Raw genomic sequence first — 22,726 nt, 5'->3', positions numbered from 1 at the left:
ATATGAAGAACAAACCTATAGAGCATGATGCTGAGACAATCAAGTTTAGCAACCTATTCCCGAGAGACACCAGAGCTCTGAACGCACAGTCCCTGCCATAAGATCTATGCAGGATCTATAGCCACTGAAGGAATGCATTCATAAAAAAACTTTTATGAAAAAGTTTTTCGTAAAATTTTTTGTGAAAAATCTCTTAGCTAGCAAATACAAATTTAAGATAAAGGAGTAGTACTCACAAACTCCGGGGTTCGAAAATCATGCTGACTTTCCAGTGATCCCAAATCGGGGATAATTGTCTGTCCAAGGTTTTCCAACACTAAAAACAAATGAATGAATACATAAACAAATGAAGCACGAACTTGCACTGGCTCACATAGTTCTTTACTTTTAAATCAGCAGCACCAGGTTATTAGCATTTGTAGCGCATTGACAGGTTTATATTATTTAACCCTTTCAGCTATCAAGATATTTAAAAATCTGTAGCAGCTGTTTCATCTATTGGATCTACCAGACGATGCCAGGATTGTAGAACACTAGGTCTTAAAATTCTCTAGGCAAGGTCTACCACTGAAAATTATTTAGTTGGTACACAGCAACCAAATGTTACAAAAGTCTAGCTAAGGAACCCTTTAGTATACTGATGTTCTTTGTGCTATTATACGTCAGGGTACTGCTGTGGAGTCCCTTGGTGGGTAGCAATTTTTTCTTTCTTATTTTTTTGAGACAAGGTCTCACTCTGTCACCCAGGCTGGAGTATGTGGCACAATCACAGCTCACTGCAGCCTCGACCTCCTGGGCTCAAGTGATCCTCCCACCTCAGTCTCCCAAGTAGCTGAGACCACAGGTGTGTATTACCATGCCTGGCTAATTTAAAAACATTAAAAAACTTTTTTTTTTTGGGTAGAGTTGGGGTATCCCTATGTTACCCAGGCTAATCAGTCTCGAACTCCTGGCCTCAAGCGATCCTCCTGTCTCAGCCTCTCAAAGTGCTGAGATGACAGGCATGAGCTACCATGCCTGGCTATTTTAAATCTGATAGAAATATAATGGGAGCCAGATAGAATTTACTTGGAGATACATTTAAAAAAAAAAAAAAAAGGAACAGGTGAAATTAATTTTAATAACATAATTTAACCCATACTACCCTAATTATCATTTGAACATGTAATCAATGTAGAAAACTATTCATAAAATATTTTACCTTTTTTGTATTAAGTCTAGAAATCCAGTGTCTATTTTATACTCACAGCACATCTCAGTTCAGACTAGGCACATTTCAAAAGCCCAATAGCCATTTGTGATTAGTGGCTACCATATTGGACAAGTGCAGTGTTAGAGGGATAGAGAACCAAATCCAGAAGGGAGGTCATTCTGCAAGATGCTATAGTTCCATCTTGTCAACAAGTTACTGACATGAATAAAACAAATTGTTCCAGGATAACAATCATTTGCAGCATGTGGTTCTGGACTGGATCCTGGTTTAAACCAACAAGATGTAAATAACTTTTTTTTTTTTAACGTGGAAAAATTTGAATAGAATTTTTGCTATGTAACAATGTTCTGAATAAATGTAAAGAGATATTCTTAAATATTTAAGTAAACTAAAAGATTTAATGTTTAAGTTTAAATAAATATTCTCATTTATCAATAGGTTCAGCCTCTTTAACAAGTCAATGACATTAACAAGGGAGATCAAATTTAAAGAGCTCTAAAGGACATAACCACTAGCAATACAGGGTCCTCAATTGGATCCTAACTTGGACAAACCAGCTATAAAGGACTTATTTTTCAAAACTGGAGAGTTTGAGTATGGAATAAGTATAAAACTATAAAAAATTACTTTTGGCTGGGCATGATGACTAACACTTGTAAACCTAGCACTTTGGATGCCAAGGCAGGAGGAGTGCTTAAGCCCAGGAGTTTGAGACCAGCCTGGGCAATGTGGTGAGACATCTTTACAAAAACCTTCTTTATTAGCCGGACGTGCTGGTTTGCACCTGTAGTCCCAGCTACTCAGGAGGCTGAGGTGGGAAGATTGCTTGAGCCTGGGAGGTTGAGGCTGCAGTGAGCTGTGATCATGCTGCTGCACTCTAGCCTTGGTGACAGAGTAAGATTCTGTCTCAAAAAGAAAAAATACATAATGCTTTTAATTTTATTGTGTGTGATTTATCTTGGCCTTGTAGTGACTTTTAAAAATGCATACTATATTTTCCCTTAATCCATTAAAAGCTTTTACAGAAGAGAAGGCTGGGTTCCTACTGATCTAGAAAAATTCAGTGACCCAAAAGAAGAAATCTCAACATACATATAGGGCAGAATCAAAAGAGATCTCTACGTGATTGTTTACAAAACCAAAGTATCAGTCAATAATTCAGCCAATTCAGTTACCAAACACTTAAGTTTGGCACCTCACTAAGAAATCTAATATTTGGATTCATTTTTTTTTTTTTTTTTTGAGATGGAGTCTTCCTCTATTGCCCAGGCTGGAGTGCAGTGGCACAATCTGAGCTCACTGCAACCTCCACCTCCTGGGTTTAAGCAATTCTCCTGCCTTAGCCTCCCAAGTAGCTGGGACTACAGGTGCGTGCCACCACACTTGGCTAGTTTTTTTTGTATTTTTAGTAGAGAAGGGGTTTCACCATATTGGCCAGGCTGGTCTTGAACTCCTGACCTCATTATCTGCCTGCCTCGGCCTCCCAAAGTGCTGGGATTACAGATGAGAGTCACTGTTCCTGGCCTGGATTCAATTTTAGGTTCACACAGAATCTGGGGGAAAAAATACCTCACATCTTTGTATACTTAAGAACTGAAAAGAAATGCCAGTAGAAATGACAGTACAATCAAGTGATTCTAACTCTTCTGAAAAACTGAGTTCATTAGAGGACACCCTATGTGTGAACCAAAGCAGAAACAGAAAACAGATGAGATGAGCAAAGGCTTGAAGAGCTGCAACCATTGCCAAAATTAAGGTGCTTGCCTCTGAGAACTCCTGGAGGGCTATAGTAATCACTGCATAGTCTGTTACACCAAGAGAGTTGTAACATACTAAACTGGTTATTCTAGTGTAACAGTTGTCCAAGATAATTACACTCCTACAGACCATCTTTAAAACTTGCTAAAATGTGCTTATATGCTAGGCTATGATAAGTGTGTTCTTAAGTTGGTGTTGGGCAGCTTGCTTTACATTTGGAAGAAAAGACCTTATCTTTTTATAGTATTAAGACAGATGTTAAAGAAATTATATCCATGGTATTTATGATATTTTGGTTTTTGGCAGAACCAGCAAACAAGGAAACATAATACTGTGGGTTGGGTTTTTTTTTTTTTTTTTTACACCAGTATTATAAATCTGATGGAGTGACTTGGCACCTTATCTAGATTCCTAGATGATTAGATGCCCAATTTATCTGTTATCTAAGGTCAACATACAGAGCTGCTAAAGTTGATTTTTTTTTCTTTTTTCTAAATGAAAGGACAAGCTTAAGAAAGTATACACTTTGCCTAAAGACAGAGGAGAAACAAGATTACCCAGATGTTCTACCCAATAAACGGTATCTATGGATTTGTGAAAGAAATTAGAACTATTTATAGTTTTAGTTATTCTGCTGGTAATGGAAACAAATAGATTCACTGGTTAATGTCAATACAAAGAAAAAACTGTAAATCTGAGTGAATAAAAACAGAAATGGCTTTATTGAAACATCATCTAGGTAGAACAAAGCCACAGCTATTGCTCTCATGACCCGATAGAGTGCTGGGAAGCAAATGATTTATGAGGCCACTATGATAATTATACTCCCACTACTGAGGGGCTCTAGTTACTGTTTGATATTCTCATTTATGGTAATCTAACACAAATGAAAAAGTTCATTTCTCAGCAAAAATAAAATAGTCAAAATCAAGGTGACCCTGAGGGCCTGTATTAAAATGAGCAGAATCAGGACAAAAGTCTAAAAAGGCAAATATGTTAATTTCATTTCTTTCCTTATATAAATCATGTTTTTCTTAACGTAATATGTTGACATGTATTTTTAGTACTGTCACTATGCCTCAGCCTTATACAGCACAAGTACTATCTTCAGTGGCATCATGATTAGTTCATTTAATTTCGGCACTTGGAACAACAGTATTCGGGACCTCTATGTTATCTGTTCATCAAAAGGCTGACTAGAAAACTGAAAACTAGTTATTCTAATATGACAAAAACCTTGGTCTTGATATGTTAGTGGGATTTTGCATGGATGTACAATGAAAGTGCAGTTCAAAATCAGGTTCAACAAACATCAAAATCTACTTTATATTTTTGCAGACACTGTTGTAAGGCCCTAGGGAAGCCAAAAAGAACCAGACAAGGTTCCGTTTTCTTGAAGAAAGAAACCTGAGACATAATTAATGTTAATTTTAGTGTCATTTCTAAGTGCCACACTAGACAGATTTATGAAGTACTGTAAGAATACTATCAACTGGATTACTATAGGTAAACATTGAATAATTGATGATTTGGGTCAAAAACAAAACACACTAAATAGCTACCTTTCCTAAATCAATAGAATTAATTACATTAACACTTAGTGAAAAAATAAAGAGCATACTTTAAAAATTTTTATCAATGCAATTAGTACAGTGAAATTGAAGCAATAAAGTCCTTGGTGGTACCACTTCTGACTTACTTGATAATCCAAAATGAAGGGTCCAAAAGAAATTTCTAGAGGCCCAGTCATATTAATAACACAACACTGGAAGCCTCAGCAGAAAGTTGCAGTTCACATGATTACTTGTCTACCAATTAGAAATGGAATAACTAACATCCATTGTCCCAATTGCAAAATAAAGAGAAAATCTATACAGCAAAGTTGTTTGAGACTTATATAAACTGGCCAATAAAAAGAGCCATTGTCTACAATTTTATAACTTAGACAATCCATTATCTATGAGAAAACACAAAATGATCTCAGGAAACTCATGATTAAAACCCCAAATACCTAATATGTAGTGTCCTAGGAATAAAGATAATCAGAATTAGTCATCCACAATTTATCCAACTTAGCACTAAGCATGGCAGGTGGCTGGGTCCAACAACTCATCTGTTATGGGGATTGGTTGCCATTAAAATTATCAGAGAGATAGTGAATATATACATAGAGAGCAAGTAAAAGTATACCAGGGCCTGGCACAAAGGGCACTGGGTATAGACTAAGGGGATTGATTGGGTTCAAGTTCTGATTCTGTAATTTCTTAGCTGCATGATCCCTGGCAATGCTTATTCTCAAGTTTATTTATCTAAAGCTAGTGATAACATTACTTTCCCTGGTTATCTCACAAAGTTGGGCAAAGATACAAATGACAATTCACAAGCATGTCGTAAAAAAAAAAAATAAAGCACTATATAAATACAAATTAAGTTCATGTAACAGACTCAATGATATGAAGAAACGTAAACAGAAATGTACCTAGTATTTTGTGCCTGGTACTTCTAAATATCTTATTTTATTTAATCCTATTTTTGTCCCCGTTTTCACAGATGAAGAATAATTAAGGTTATTAGCTAAATGAAGTTAACCACGCAAAGTGACACAATGGGAATCTAAACCTGTCTGATTCCAAAATTGCACATCCTTTAAAATACATTAATTTGTCTCCTGAGCTGCTGTGAATAATCCAAGGAACTCCTGATGTTAGATATAAGTTGATAAGAAATTAAAATAGTATTGTATGTATAAATTTTAAAAATCAGCAAATAACTGCTTCAATATAGCCAGATAGAGATATAACAGACTAATACAATTTGGAAAAAAGAAAAAAAAGAAAAAAACAATGTAGTGAAACTTATTTATATAGCATTCACAATTAGAACTAATGGGAAAGCTCCACAGGGTAAACAGATAGAATATTCTGGCAAGTGGCTAAAGACATTCGTATGCCAGGGATTGAGCTAGATGATATAAGTACAGATACGAAGATAAGGAGGGTACAGAATCGAACCTCAGGAATTCTGTGATCTAGTCAATGTATACAACTAAAGAAATGTCAAAGGAATGGCCCGTACCACCTTGTGAATGAGGATATGTTCACATATCCAGATTGGGCAGGATGTCTAGAGATCTGCCACACTGTCTTGTACCTGAAACTCTTCTTCCATTTGATAGCTACTTCTGAAAACCGGATCTCAGCATACATCTGATATTTGACCTGAATGCCAGCACTCACCAGTCATTATTCTAAAAGCAACCACATGGCTGGATCATCTGAAACCAGGAGTTCGAGACCAGCCTGGGCAATGTAGTGAAACCCTGTCTCTACAAAAAATGCAAAAATTAGCTGGGCATGGTGGCGCATGCCTGTAATCCCAGCTACTCAGGAGGCTGAGGCACAAGAATCACTTGAACCAGAAGGTGGAGGTTGCAGTGAGCTGAGACCGCGCCACTGCACTCCAGCCTCCTGAGTGACAGAGACTCTGTTTCAAAAAATAAAAATAAAAATAAAAATAAATTTAAAAAGCGCCTGTAATCACAGCACTTTGGGAAGCCAGGTGGACGGATCACTTGAGGTAAGAAGTTCGACACCAGCCTGGCTAAAGTGGTGAAACCCCATTTCTATTAAAAATAAGAAAATTAGCCAGCCGTGGTGGTACATGCCTGTAATGCTAGCTACTCTGGAGGCTGAGGCAGGATAATTGCTTGACCCAGGAAGCAGAGGTTGCAGTGAGCCAAAATTGGGCCCCTGCACCCCTGCACTCTAGCCTGGGCAACCGAGTAAGACTCTATCTCAAAAACAAAACAAAATAAACAAATAAAAAAAGAGAGTAAAAGCAACCACATACAGGGCCCACCATTTCTCGTCACTTCGTGCTTTCCAGATTGCTGGGCCTGTCCAGTCTCACTCCCCACATCACTTCAGCTGAGTCTATTCCTGCCCGCCTGCTCCTCCTGCATCATTCTCTGGTAGTCATAATTGTTCTAAGGGGTTCCAATCTCTCTCTGGTCTCAGTTTAACAGGATTTGCTATATTTTGGTAAACAATGAGGTGAGAGAAATTCTACTTCCTATATTAGCAAGAGGTTGTAGGCTTGTAGAGTATAGGCCTTGTGATATTACAACAAGATTTTAAAATAGAGCCACTCAGTCATTATTAATGCAAAGAATGTTAGTAATAAAACATAAAACACAAAGACAGAAGCGTCGCTTTCAAGAGCATGCTGGCTGTGTATTGCTACACAGGACAATGGACTTGAATCCTAAGAGTGCTACATGGTCTAGCCCTGAGGCTCAGGCACATCACTTAACGCTAAGTCTGTTTCCTCAGCAATAAAATGCAGATTATAATGCCTACATCAGAAGGTCACTGTGGAGAATAAGCTAACTGACATATATATGAAACTGACTTGAAGACTCTTAAGTACTATATAAATATTGGCTATCACTATTTTTCACTTCAATATTTAATACGTTTTACCATCCTTTGCCTCATTAGGCACCAATTTTTCCTTCTGACTTCCACCTTGACAATCCCTGTTCTTCATTCCCTTTTAAAATATTAAAATAAATTTAAGCATAGAAGGGGATAACATTAATTCAGCAAACATTTTTGAATAACTACAACGTTCTGGGCAATGTTGGTTACTTGTTTCTAATGAAAAGAAATGTCAATCAGGAAATATCTGAATCTGGATAGATCAGTCTCTTACCCCAGTTTGTTACTGGCAAGTAAACTCAATGACTTAATATTTACATTAACCAAAAAAGTGGCAGTCTCTTCTAATCATTTCTAGAATGCAAATTCCAAATTCGAATTGATAGTTTTTGTTACAGTTCTCTGTCTTTCCCATCTATCTCAAGGCAGAAGTTTTCCCTCCCTCCCTGCACCTAGCCCCCTTCTCAACAAAGATATTTCTACAATTATTCCCACTTCGGCTACTGTTTCTTAAAAAAAGAAAGAAAAAAAAGTCATTCATGAATATGTAAACTTTGTCAGGGTAAGAACATTTTTTTACTCATGGCCAGGGTCCAGTACTATACATTTGGCAATTCAGAAAATTAATAAATATTCTCTCTGCATTCCAGTAAAAACTGCTTTTCCTCAAAGGTTCCCCTTCGCTGTGCTACCCTTCTTGAATAATGTATTATCATCAGTTCAATTCCCCAATCCAAAAGGGGGAGCCATTCTTAACCTTTCTCTTTCCTTCAAAACCAGTATTTTGGTAAGTCACTAAATTATAACCTTCTTAATTTCAACCTCATCTTAAGTATTTTCTACCTATCTGGAATGCATACTCCCATATCCCGTGTTACTCTTTCTTCAAATTTTTATTTCAATGTTACTGCTTATGTGCCAGGTTAAGTTACTTGCCTCCACTTCATGCTCCTATAGCACTAATTTGGATGTCTAGTAAAACCTGCCATATTATTATAGGTGGAGCCAAAAACTCAAGCATTGCATTATCGGCTATTAAAATACAGTATTCTGGTCGGGTGCAGTAGCTCACGCCTGTAATTCCAGAACTTTGGGAGGCCGAGATGGGTGGATCACAAGGTCAGGAGATCGAGACCATCCTGGCTAACATGGTGAAACCCCATCTCTACTAAAAATACAAAAAAAAAAAAAAAAAAAAATTAGCCAGGCATGGTGGTGGGCACCTGTAGTCCCAGCTACTCAGCAGGCTGAGGCAGAATGGTGTGAACCCAGGAGGTGGAGCTTACAGTGAGTTGAGATCGTGCCACTGCACTCCAGCCTGGCGACAGAGACGCTGTCTCAAAAAACTAAACTAAACTATAGTATTTTTTCAGTTGGACATCCAGTTACAGGACATCCAGTTATAGGAAAAAGGTTTTTTTTTTTTTTTAAAGAGTGATTTTTATAAGCAAAATTTGCAGCTCACATTGAACAGAATTCAAAATTATCACATGGTTACTTTTTGACAATTGCCCACCACTACAGAAGATAAAATCTTGGGAAAAGATAGGTGTTGATCCTTCTTATCACACTGTATGGTCATTGTTTTTCTTCTCCACTAGTCCATGAGCTCCTAGAGGGCAAGCCATTGTCTTATGCAACTCTATATTCCGAGAACCTGAAACAATACCTTGCATATAATAGATGCTCAATAAATGAGAAAATAAACAAATGATGAAATTAATTATAAATTTGTCACTCCAGTACAGTTACTAGTGCTCTTCAATTCCTCAAAATGTAATTGCTTAGATAATAAGAGAGTGCTTCTATTTCCAGAACCATATTGCATTGCACTATACTGTGACACACAAAGCAGACTAATAACATAGTTTCCTTTCAAGACCAAATACTCATCAAATATTTGGACAATATTTATAAAAAAGGAGCCTCCCCTTCATTCTGCCCACTGCTCACTGTTCCAGCAACTCACCAAATAGGAACATGTTCTTACCAGCAGCACAAAACATTCCACAGCAGAACAAAAGGGGGAATGGACAATTCAGTGAGTTCTTGACGCTTCTCACCCTCCTACCTCTACCTTTAGTGACAACTCTGAAGATTTCTATCATCCACAAACAGCAATATTTCTGAGAAGAGTTTCAGTAAGCACAATTTCTCCACCTTGTAACATTTCCATGTTTGGTGTTGTTTCAGCTCAGCTTATGAACTCTTCCCCTATTCCCACAAGCCTCCTCTGCCCCAACAGTACGGCTCTAAAAATACATCTAGAAGTTAAACATGCGTCCTTCGGAAGAGCTGGAAACAACTATCACATTATTGATTCTCACACACAACTGCTTAATGCTTTAACCTAATGCTTTTATAGAAAAACTCGACATACACTGCAAACCTACCAGATTCACCGTTAATTCATTAGTTCTCTTACCATCTTAAAAAATATTTATTGCAGTAACATAACATATAAGCATAAAGTTTGCCCCTTTAGCCATTTTAAACACATAATTTAGTGGCAATAATTACATTCACAATGTTGCACAGCCATCACCACTATTTCTAAAACATTTCTGATCACCCCAGAAACTCTAACCATTAAGCATGAATTCCCCATTTCTCCTACTCCTTTTCCCCCGTCCCTAGTTATCTCTAATCTTTTTTCTATCTCTATGAATTTGCCTATTTAATATATTTCATATAAACAGAGTTATACAATATTTGCCCTTTTGTTTCTGGCTTATTTCACTTAGTATAATGTTTTCAAGGTATATCTAAGTTGTAGCATATATCAGAACTTTGTTCCTTTTTATGACGGAATAGTATTTCATTGTACAGATATACTACACTGTGTTTACCCCATTCATCTGTAGATGGACACCGAGATTGTTTCCACCTTTTGGCTATTGTGAATGATGCTGCAACGGGTACTGTTATACAAGTATCTGAGTCCCTGTTTTCAATTCTTTTGGGTGTATATCTAGGATTTGGAATTGTGGATGATACAATAATTATGTTTGCTTTTTAAGGAATTGCCAAATTGTTTTCACAATGCCTGCACCATTTTACAGTTCCATCAGCAATGTATGAGGGTTCTAATTTCTCTACATACTCACCAACACTTATTATTTTGTGTGTTCTTATTTGATTTTTTAAAAAAATAGCAGCCATCCCGGTAGGTGTAAAGTGGTATTGTGGTTTTGATTTTCACTTCCCTAATGGTGAATGCTGTTGGGCATTCCCTCATGTGCTATTAGATATCTGTACATACTCTTTGGAAAAACGTCAAAAATGCTCAAGTCATTTGCCCGTTTTCCAACTGAGTCTGTCTTTTTGTTGTGCTCAGGAGTTATTTATATATTCTGGACATTAAAGACTTATCAGGCCTTTTCCGGTTGCAGCGCCGCGCGGTTAGGTTCTCTCGTCCTGGGTCGCAGCCGAGTGAATTCTGTTCAATGTGAGCTGCAAATTTTGCTTATAAAAATCACCGCTGCAGTCGGTGCAGGTCTTCGGACGCAAGAACACAGCCACAGCTGTGGCGCACTGCAAACGCGGCAATGGTCTCATCAAGGTGAACGGGCGGCCCCTGGAGATGATTGAGCCGCGCACGCTACAATACAAGCTGCTGGAGCCAGTTCTGCTTCTCGGCAAGGAGCGATTTGCTGGTGTGGACATCCGTGTCCGTGTGAAGGGTGGTGGTCACGTGGCCCAGATTTATGCTATCCGTCAGTCCATCTCCAAAGCCCTGGTGGCCTATTACCAGAAATATGTGGATGAGGCTTCCAAGAAGGAGATCAAAGACATCCTCATCCAGTATGACCGGACCCTGCTGGTAGCTGATCCCCGTTGCTGCGAGTCCAAAAAGTTTGGAGGCCCTGGTGCCCGTGCTCGCTACCAGAAATCCTACCGATAAGCCCATCATGACTATCAAAATTCACCTGTATAATAAACAGTTTTTGAGGAAAAAAAACAAAAAGACTTATCAGATACCTGATTCCCAAATATTTCTCCCATTCTGAAGCTGCCGTCACTTTAATATCCCTTGATGCCCCCAAATTTTTAATTTTGTCAAGTCCTGTTATCTATTTTTAATTTTTTGTATATGTTTTTGATGTTATATCTAAGAATCCACTGCCAAATCCAAGGTCATAAAGATTTTCCTTTATGTTTTCTTTTGTTTGTTTATTTTTGAGATGGAGTTTCACTCTTGTTGCCCAGGCTGGAGTGCAATGGTGCGACTTCGGCTCACTACAACCTCCGCTTCCCAGGTTCAAATGATTCTCCTGCCTCAGCCTCCTAAGTAGCTGGGATTACAGGCATGCATCACCATGCCCGGCTATTCTTTTATGTTTTCTTCATGAATTTAGCTCTTGTATTTGGGTTAATCCATTTTGAGTTAATTTCTGTGTATGACGTGAGGTGGGATTGAACTTTGTTCTTTTCGCATGTGGAAATCCAGTTGTCGCAGCATCATTTATTGAAGTGACTCTTCTTTCCTCATTAAGTGTATTTGGCATCCTTTCCAAAAAGCAGTTGGGCCATAAACATGTGAGTTTATTTCTGGACTCTTGATTCTATTCCATTGGTCTATATATCTAGCTGTACCCAAGACCACACTATTTCGATTAGTATAGCTTTGTCATTAAGTTTTGAAATCAGAACGCATGAATCCTCTGACTTTATTCTTTTTCAGAATTGTTTTGGCTATCTGGACCACTTGCAATCTCATATGAAATTGTGGATCTGCTTTTTCATTTCTGCAACTTTTAGCATTTAATAAACAGATTTTTTAAAACTTAGATTTACCATTAAAAATATATAGCTGAAGAGTAATGTTTTTGCCAATTTGGTATTTTAAAAGCCTGGCTTAGACAGCTAATATTCTATAAAGGACAAACAGTATTAACTGTAGAAATATCTTCCAATAACATCTTGGAACGCTACTACTGTTGCTTCACAGTCTAACTGGTTCAGGTCTCCTAAGACCCTCAGGGCTCACAGTTCAACATTATCCTGGGTTTGCAACTGGTTATGGCTTAGCTGAAACTTGTTTCTAGTCACTGACCTGTCAGTTCCCAGATTATAGTGATTGCACATGTCCTGGGGATGAAAGAAGACACCACTTTTAAATTCCTATTGTCTTTCAGCTCAAAGCACATTTGAGTCATAACTTCATGCTTAACTTATCAGAGTAGGCCTGATTTCAAAACCAGTTTTTGCTGCCCAGAAGGAACGAGAACATAAAAATGAAAGAAAAATAAAAAACCGCTATAGGTTCACATGACCTTATCCAAAATCTGTGATGTCAAAACCTAGTGTTTCAGAATTCAGAATTTTTCAGAATTAAAAAAAAAAAAAAAAAAAACTTTTACATGTATATATTGTCTCCACTACTAATGCATTCCCAGTGAAGTCTGGAACAGCACATCTTACCCAAACACATTCATATTTTGCAGCCAGATAATATAAATATTCATATGAGGGGGAAGACACTAAAAATGTACATAGTCTTGTGCTGGCTGAGGTCAGATATCTACATCAAATGAATTCAGCTCTGTCAAATTTTATAACCAAATGAATTGCCAGAAAATTTTTTTCAGCACTTTATGGATGTTTGAATTCTAAGGAATTGTGAACCTGTAACAACTAAGAATATATTCAGCATCCAATAACAGATTACACAAAACCTCAGTATAGCTGCTTGTCATATACACACAGAGCAAAAGGTTGGCCAATTACCTTCGAAGGAAAAACTAACTGGCTGGAAAAGGGAAAGACCCCACAGGGTCTCATTTCCTCTAACCATCTCACAAATTGAGTATTTACCAAATCAGTATTTCCCCCAGTGATCAGCTACAAATAAACTCTAACCCAGAAAGTAAATCCTAAATTTGGATAAAAGGAAAATCAGAATTGATATACCACTTTTAATTATCCAAATGAACAGAAAATAGTCATTAATAGCTAATATTAGCAAAGGTGCTGGGAATAAACACATATTGGCAGTGTGGGGTGGTATAAGCTTTCTGGGTAGCAATTTGGTGAGTATAGCAAAAGCTTTAAAATTATTCATACCCAGCCGGGCGTGGTGGCTCACACCTGTAATCCCAGCACTTTGGGAGGCCGAGGCGGGTGGATCACCTGAGGTCAAGAGTTTGAGACCAGCCTGACCAACATGGTGAAACCCTGTCTCTACCGGAAAAAATACAAAAATTAGCTGGGTGTGGTGGCAGGCACCTGTAATCTGAGCTACTCAGGAAGGTAAGGCAGGAGCATAGCTTGAAAACCTGGGAGGTGAAGGTTGCAGTGAGCTGAGATTGCACCACTGTACTCTAGTCTGGGAGACAGAGTGAGACCATGTCTCAAAAAAATAAAAAAATAAATAAATAATATAAAATAATTCATATCCTTTGATCTTATAATTCTACTTCTAGGAAATACTTGATTGCTTAAATCAGTTAGGATATAGCCATATGATTATATATAATACAATTATTTAAAATAATTTATAGAAGACTATTCACAACAGAAAATTGCAGCAATATATCTCTATGTGAAAAAGTAGATTATAAAATGTTATACATTATAATATATACCCAAAAGAATTAAAAGTAGGAGTTCAAACAGATATTTGGACACCCATGTTCATAGCAACATTTATAATAGCAATTCGAGTGTCCACTGACTGATGAATGGGTAACAAAACATATAATGGAGTATTATTCAGCTTTAAAAAGGAAGAAAATTCAATTCTGTGAAGAAACTCATTGGTAGCTTGATGGGGATGGCATTGAATCTATAAATTACCTTGGGCAGTATGGCCATTTTCACGATATTGATTCTTCCTATCCATGAGCATGGTATGTTCTTCCATTTGTTTGTGTCCTCTTTGATTTCACTGAGCAGTGGTTTGTAGTTCTCCTTGGTGAGGTCCTTTACATCCCTTGTAAGTTGGATTCCTAGGTATTTTATTCTCTTTGAAGCAATTGTGAATGGAAGTTCATTCCTGATTTGGCTCTCTGTTTGTCTGTTACTGGTGTATAAGAATGCTTGTGATTTTTGCACATTAATTTTGTATCCTGAGACTTTGCTGAAGTTTCTTATCAGCTTAAGGAGATTTTGGGCTGAGACAATGGGGTTTTCTAAATATACAATCATGTCATCTGCAAACAGGGACAGTTTGACTTCTTCTTTTCCTAACTGAATACCCTTGATTTCTTTCTCTTGCCTAATTGCCCTAGCCAGAACTTCCAACACTATGTTGAATAGGAGTGGTGAGAGAGGGCATCCCTGTCTTGTGCCAGTTTTCAAAGGGAATTTTTCCAGTTTTTGCCCATTCAGTATGATATTGGCTGTGGGTCTGTCATAAATAGCTCTTATTATTTTGAGGTACGTTCCATCAATACCGAATTTATTGAGCGTTTTTAGCATGAAGGGCTGTTGAATTTTGTCAAAAGCCTTTTCTGCATCTATTGAGATAATCATGTGGTTCTTGTCTTTGGTTCTGTTTATATGCTGGATTATGTTTATTGATTTGCGAATGTTGAACCAGCCTTGCATCCCAGGGATGAAGCCCACTTGATCATGGTGGATAAGCTTTTTGATGTGTTGCTGAATCCGGTTTGCCAGTATTTTATTGAGGATTTTTGCATCGATGTTCATCAGGGATATTGGTCTAAAATTCTCTTTTTTTGTTGTGTCTCTGCCAGGCTTTGGTATCAGGATGATGTTGGCCTCATAAAATGAGTTAGGGAGGATTCCCTCTTTTTCTATTGATTGGAATAGTTTCAGAAGGAATGGTACCAACTCCTCCTTGTACCTCTGGTAGAATTCAGCTGTGAATCCATCTGGTCCTGGACTTTTTTTGGTTGGTAGGCTATTAATTATTGCCTCAATTTCAGAGCCTGCTATTGGTCTATTCAGGGATTCAACTTCTTCCTGGTTTAGTCTTGGAAGAGTGTAAGTGTCCAGGAAATTATCCATTTCTTCTAGATTTTCCAGTTTATTTGCGTAGAGGTGTTTATAGTATTCTCTGATGGTAGTTTGTATTTCTGTGGGGTCGGTGGTGATATCCCCTTTATCATTTTTAATTGCGTCAATTTGATTCTTCTCTCTTTTCTTGCTTTAAAGTTCATATGGAACCAAAAAAGAGCCCGCATCTCCAAGACAATCTAAGTCAAAAGAACAAAGCTGGAGGCATCACGCTACCTGACTTCAAACTATACTACAAGGCTACAGTAACCAAAACAGCATGGTACTGGTACCAAAACAGAGATATAGACCAATGGAACAGAACAGAGTCCTCAGAAATAATACCACACTTCTACAGCCATCTGATCTTTGACAAACCTGAGAGAAACAAGAAATGGGGAAAGGATTCCCTATTTAATAAATGGTGCTGGGAAAATTGGGTAGCCATAAGTAGAAAGCTGAAACTGGATCCTTTCCTTACTCCTTATACGAAAATTAATTCAAGATGGATTAGAGACTTAAATGTTAGACCTAATACCATAAAAATCCTAGAGGAAAACCTAGGTAGTACCATTCAGGACATAGGCATGGGCAAAGACTTCATGTCTAAAACACCAAAAGCAACGGCAGCAAAAGCCAAAATTGACAAATGGGATCTCATTAAACTAAAGAGCTTCCGCACAGCAAAAGAAACTACCATCAGAGTGAACAGGCAACCTACAGAATGGGAGAACATTTTTGCAATCTACTCGTCTGACAAAGGGCTAATATCCAGAACCTACAAAGAACTCAAACAAATTTACAAGAAAAAAACAAACAACCCCATCAAAAAGTGGGCAAAGGATATGAACAGACATTTCTCAAAAGAAGACATTCATACAGCCAACAGACACATGAAAAAATGCTCATCATCACTGGCCATCAGAGAAATGCAAATCAAAACCACAATGAGATACCATCTCACACCAGTTAGAATGGCGATCATTAAAAAGTCAGGAAACAACAGGTGCTGGAGAGGATGTGGAGAAATAGGAACACTTTTACACTGTTGGTGGGATTGTAAACTAGTTCAACCATTATGGAAAACAGTATGGCGATTCCTCAAGGATCTAGAACTAGATGTACCATATGACCCAGCCATCCCATTACTGGGTATATACCCAAAGGATTATAAATTATGCTGCTATAAAGACACATGCACACGTATGTTTATTGCAGCACTATTCACAATAGCAAAGACTTGGAATCAACCCAAATGTCCATCAGTGACAGACTGGATTAAGAAAATGTGGCACATATACACCATGGAATACTATGCAGCCATCAAAAAGGATGAGTTTGCGTCCTTTGTAGGGACATGGATGCAGCTGGAAACCATCATTCTTAGCAAACTATCACAAGAACAGAAAACCAAACACCGCATGTTCTCACTCATAGGTGGGAACTGAACAATGAGATCACTTGGACTCAGGAAGGGGAACATCACACACAGGGGCCTATCATGGGGAGGGGGGAGGGGGGAGGGATTGCATTGGGAGTTATACCTGATGTAAATGATGAGTTGCTGGGTGCAGCACACCAACATGGCACAAGTATACATATGTAACAAACCTGCACGTTATGCACATGTACCCTACAACTTAAAGTACAATAATAATAAATAAATTTAAAAAAAAAAAAAAGGAAGAAAATTCAAACATATGCTACAACATAGGTTAATGTTGAGGACATCAGGTTAAGTAACATAAGGACAAAGAATGTAGGATTCCACATATATGAGGTACTTAGAATAGGCATCTTCACAGAGACAGAAAATAGAATGGAGGCTGCCAGGACAAGGGGAAATGGGGAGTTATTGTTTAATTGGTAGTTTCAGTAACAACCTTTTGCAATATGAAAATGATTCTGGAGATGGATGGTGGTGATGGTTGCACAAAAACGTGAATGTACTTAATGCTTTTAAGAGCTGAACTATACACTTAATAGTTAAAATGGTAAGTTTTAGATTATGTGTATTTTAGTACCACACACAAAAAAGTGTAGCTTTAAAAAAATAATCTTTTAGCTGTTGTAGGCTAGGCTGTACCAGGCGATAGGTGCTTTCTTAGATGGGTGAGCAGGAATGAGATCTGCTACATGCTCTCTGTCCTTACGGAGAGCTCTTGTGAGGCTTCAGTCCATAATGACCATTTGACAGGGGGAAGGGCCTCTTGTGGTACTGGGGCTTTGATCATCTTACCTATACTTTAACTCTCCCCCTTGCCATGAACCATTTTCCAATAAACTGAAGGGTATATAATTTTAAAAACTGTTATGTATTATATGATCTAAGACTTGTATGGGGGAAAAAATGTAAGCAAAAGGATAAGTAGTGGGATGTCAGGTGATCTTTATTATCTTAATACTTGATGTTTTCCAAATGTTCTACAATGAACAACAAAAGACAAACACATCAAGAAGCATCCCAGTTTTAACATATCTACCCTCCACTGTGTCTTCCCCTCAAAAGAGGTTTGCTATACCTTGCCTTTCCCACTCAGTAAATGCCCCCAAATTCACCAAATTAACCAGACCAAAATTACTGACGTCATCCGTGACTCCTTTTCTTTATTCTCCCACATCCAATTTCTCAGTAAATCCTGTCCGCCAAATTTTCAAAACCTACCCAGAAGCCAGCTACTTTTCACCATTCCCATAGGGCTTCTATAGATAATACAGCTCACATTTAAGAGTGTGCAATAGATTCCAGTGTCTATTCTACAGCTAAGTCCTTTTCATATACGAACGCATCTCATTCTCACAACAATTCTGCAAGGTAAGAAAAGTACAACAGTTACCTTCATATCACTGATGAAGAGGCATGGAGAAGTCAGGTATTTTGCATAAGATCACACAGCTAATGAACAGTGGAATCAAAATTTGAACCCAGGAGCTCACAGGTTATGCTTTTAACCGCTATATTACACTGCCCCCTCAGTCTTAGGTAGCGTTCTCTCCCACATTATTCAGCTCTCTGTTCAATATCCCCATCTCAGAGAGGTTGTCCCTGAAATCCTAATTTAAGCAGCCCCAGAGTAGAGCCACCATTCTGTTACCTTGCCCTGCTGTACTTTCCTTTAGCACTTCATTAGTAATTACATATTAGGTATGTAAGCTCCATAAGAGTAGAGATCTCACCTTGTTCACGGCTGAATCCCAACCACCTAGGATAGTTCCGGGCCATGTTAGGTGCTCCACCATTAATCTGTTGAATGACTGACCAAATGAATGCATAACTAATATAAGGCTGGCTGCTGCAGTAAGACAGACCTGAATGCAAATCCCAGACCTACCACTTCCTAACCACGGGAGCTCAGATCATTCAACCTTCCATCCCCCTCAGTGTCTGCACCTGGAAAATGGGAATCGTATTTCTCCCGCAGGGTTGTCTTGAGGATAAAATGAGTTGTGACACATAAAGTGTTTAGTCTGGTTACTTACACATAATAAACATTTGACAAACATTAGCTACTTGTATTGCAAATGAGAGGGGGAAAAAATGTCATGCTTAAGCCTGCCTGACATTCTTTTCATTTTTAAAAGAGGGGTATACAGCTTTAGGAAGATAGCTGTTAAGAAATAAAGTTGCTGATGATAGCTTATTAAATATTACGTCACACTGAAGATACGGAAAACCGTATGTAAATTTGGTCTAATACTGAAAGTGGGGAGAACTCAAACACATTAGCTCTATCTAAATTCCATTTTTATGCATTCTGTTATATTTCTAAATCATACCCCCTACTTAAATCTTGAATGTATGGATATTTTTTAAGTCATCGGTTAAATAATGGACTGAAACAATAAAAATTCCTTCTGGATGGATGTTTTATTAGTTCAGGGTATTATTTTAGACCAAATATAACTGAATGCCTTTACGGTTAAGATTATTTTAATTCATATTCAAGTTGGGTGTGGTGATACGCACCTATAGTCCCAGCTACTCAGGAGGCTGAGACGGGAGGATTGCTTGAGCCCAGGAGTTCAAGTCCAGCCTAGGCAACACGATAAGATCTCTCTTAAAAAAAGTATAAATAAATTCATACCCAGCCACTGCCCACCGTGCTGCCACTGCTCAGAGGTAAAACAATGAAAGGAGTCAAGAACAACCCTCTCAGTAGAAGCCTTATTCTTGTTCAGACTTCCACAGCCCAGTAGCCTCAGGTAACTTTTCAGAAGCAGGACATCCAGATCGGCCCCCAGCCATTCTCTTACTGCTGAAGGGGTAGCAGCTGTGATGGCTTTTTTTTTTTTTTTTTTTGAGACTGAGTCTTGCTCTGTTGCCAGGCTGGAGTGCAGTGACGTGATCCTGGCTTACTGCAACCTACGCCTCCTGGGTTCAAGCAATTCCCCTGCCTCAGCCTCCCAAGTAGCTCCTCAGCCTCCCAAGTAGCTGAGACTACAGGTGCGTAATACAATGCCTGGCAAATTTTTTGTATTTTAGTGGAGATGGGGTTTCACCATGTTGGTGATCTCCTGACCTTGTGATTCGCCTGCCTCAGCCTCCCAAAGTGCTGGGATTACAGGCGTGAGCCACCGCACCTGGCCTTGGTAGCCTTTTTACTGCAGTATTTCTCAACTCTGAATATACAACTTTTATAAGGGGCTTGAATCTATGCTGCTTTCTCCACAAATAATCAACTCTTCATGTCTCTTCTTTCATTATACTTCGATAGTTGATTCTGTAACTTGAAATTATACTCAGTTGCTAGTTGGTAACTACTTCCTACTACTCTCCCCAGTAGATGGGGTGGGGTGTGGTGATGGATGGCAGGCAGGAACACTGCCTCCAAACTGGGAAGTTCTGTATTTAATAGGTCTGTGAAGGCCATTTCTTCTAGAATCCCAATGCAGACCTCAATCATGTGATTATATTCTCCAGGTGGCCAGGCGTAGCTAAGGAAATTCAAGCATTTTTACTCTAGAAAATATCACAATTTAGTTCTTTAGTTGAGATCTTACAAAATAAACAGATTATCTGAATACAGATAAATCATCTTAGAGATTCAAACTACTTGAAATTTCTTAAATATGCACTTAACATGTTAATTATAGAAATAATAGAAAGGACATATAACTCAGATTGCCCCTCCCTAGGGAGTAATAATCCTGAGGCTTGTTCCAGGATTAAATGTCTTAAATTACTGGTCCTTTGTGGTTTCATCTGAGGCCTGCTTCTGTCCTTGTCCTTTCATGTGCCAAATTTATACAGGCATCAGACATTCACACATAATAACTATCATTTACTTAGCATGCAGGATGAGCTAAACATTCAGTAGGTCTTAGATACACGAAAACAGTCACTAAGGTATTTATGTGTGAAGGCTTTAGGTAAATAAAACATACCAGTGACCATCTGGGGAGAACAGATGCCTGCACAGGGCTGGGGAAGCCCAAGAAGAGACTCCTAAAGCAGCCTGGCTGGGAGGTGGAGGAGGTAGCCGCTGTTGGACATCAGCAACAACACCCCTTTTAAAATAAAGGCCTTAGCAGCAGCCTCAGAAGCAAAAGTTTTTCTCTGACCTTCTCCTGCCCGCCTGTCTCTCAATTCCATTCTCCTCTGAGGCTGGCCACAGAAACTAGAAGGTGGGTCTAGAAGCCAGAATTCCTTTTGAGGGATTTTTTACAAAATTATACAGAAAGGTAGAGATAAAGAAATTCTGGGCCGGGCGCGGTGGCTCAAGCCTGTAATCACAGCACTTTGGGAGGCCGAGACGGGCGGATCACGAGGTCAGGAGATCGAGATCATCCTGGCTAAAACGGTGAAACCCCGTCTCTACTAAAAAAAAAATACAAAAAACTAGCTGGGCAAGGTGGCGGGTGCCTTAGTCCCAGCTACTCGGGAGGCTGAGGCAGGAGAATGGCGTGAACCCGGGAGGCGGAGCTTGCAGTGAGCTGAGATACGGCCACTGCACTCCAGCCTGGGCGACAGAGCGAGACTCTGTCTCAAAAAAAAAAAAAAAAAGAAATTCTGGCCAGAAGAATCTGGCCACAAAGTACTTATCTGTTCTCCATTGTTTGACTGTAGGTCATAAAATCCACATTCCAGAAAGTCTTACCCAGAAGGAAGGAATGCTGCTCAGAGAGGTCAAGCAGCATCTTGAGGCCCTGCTGGGTTTCCTCACTCTGCCTATTCACATTAGATCAGACCCTTTTATCCAATTGTGTTTCTACATGGCTGTCTATACTTTGTTGAATCTAAGCATAAAAATGGACAATTTCCCCTGTATCTTCGGGTCTTCATTCTGAAGCTTTCCATATCATCTAAAACCATGATCAAATAAATGTGTATGCCTTTTCTCCTATTAATCTGCCTCTTGTCAGTAATTTTCAGCAAACCTTCAGAAAGCCAAGGGGAAGTTTTCCTTCGGCCTTGACACCCCTAAACCATGTCCTGACAGATGCATAAGAGGAAGTAAGAGACAATCTAAAAGGTTGTTGTGATAGGAAAACCCAGCCTGGAATAACAGTGATGGTGGGAGTGGGGACAAACAGAAATAGATGGATTCCAGTGACATTAAGGTATTAGAATCAACAGGCCCTGCAGGCTGATTGGAAAGGAAGATGAGAAACGCTTAGACTGTAAGTCCTGTCTGACTTTACCAGCTGGGTTCACTAAGTAAGAAGGGCCTTTTAAATCTAACTCTTCCTTCAGTAGTTTCAGTAGGAAATCTTAGCTCCCATTATATAGACAGAGTAGAAAAAATAGATGCTATTACATGGAAACATTATATAACTGAATCAACCAAATTATATTTATTCCTTCAACCAATACATGTTTGTGGCACTCTTGCTAAACAAGTTAGCAATGGGCAAGCTCTGGAAATACAGCAGTAACTGAGGACCTTGCCTTTCCCCACTCTGTCCTATCTACCCACTCCTCTTCATGGGAGAGGTGGCGTATCCCCTCTGATCATAGCCCAAAGCCTCCTCCTAAGCCATGGCTCCCATTCCCACAAGACTTCTTGCTATAGATTACACAGCACTTTTTACTGTGACTTCAACTTACGTTTCATTTTCACCTTTGTCAACATTTTTCATGTTCAGATTTACTCCATCTTAAAAAAGTAAAAAGCCCCTCCTTAGGAAATGTAGCACTGTCAAAATGTTACATGTGCCTACAATTTGACCTTGCAAATTCTACTTAATTCCCGTACACATTTGGAAAGATATAAATATGCATAAGCACATTAAGATGTTGAGTGTAACATTATGAGAGACACCAAAATTTCTAAGTAAAACTAAAATATCCAGACAACACTACAGCACAATAGAATAGTATGTGTTTACTTTAGGGAGTAACATGTCTATAATG

At 38.6% G+C, this 22,726-nt stretch overlaps 1 protein-coding gene and 1 pseudogene across 6 annotated transcripts in view; one reads left to right on the top strand and one right to left on the bottom strand.

Moving 5' to 3' along the window:
- Positions 1 to 22,726, bottom strand: part of ANO6 (anoctamin 6) — a 215,940-nt gene that overhangs the window by 123,305 nt on the left and 69,909 nt on the right. For 2 of the 5 annotated variants that reach the window (XM_001092876.5, XM_002798540.4), the window contains one exon: positions 237 to 316. The exons of 1 other annotated variant lie outside the window; for it this stretch is intronic. In XM_001092876.5, coding sequence (XP_001092876.2) covers positions 237 to 316 — 80 coding nt within the window. Of the gene's footprint in view, positions 1 to 236; positions 317 to 9,379; positions 9,677 to 22,726 lie in introns of those variants that run through there. 2 more of the 5 variants (XM_015151521.3, XM_028829416.2) reach the window with 2 other exon arrangements.
- On the top strand, positions 10,787 to 11,377 carry LOC100430733 (small ribosomal subunit protein uS9 pseudogene; annotated as a pseudogene). The gene has a single exon (XR_001447987.3). The product of XR_001447987.3 is annotated as a small ribosomal subunit protein uS9 pseudogene (transcript).

Source organism: Macaca mulatta, chromosome 11, assembly GCF_049350105.2.
Source record: "Macaca mulatta isolate MMU2019108-1 chromosome 11, T2T-MMU8v2.0, whole genome shotgun sequence".
Lineage (NCBI taxonomy): Eukaryota > Metazoa > Chordata > Mammalia > Primates > Cercopithecidae > Macaca > Macaca mulatta.
The sequence above is the reverse complement of the archived record's forward strand: the minus strand, read 5'-3'. Positions and strand labels throughout refer to the sequence as shown.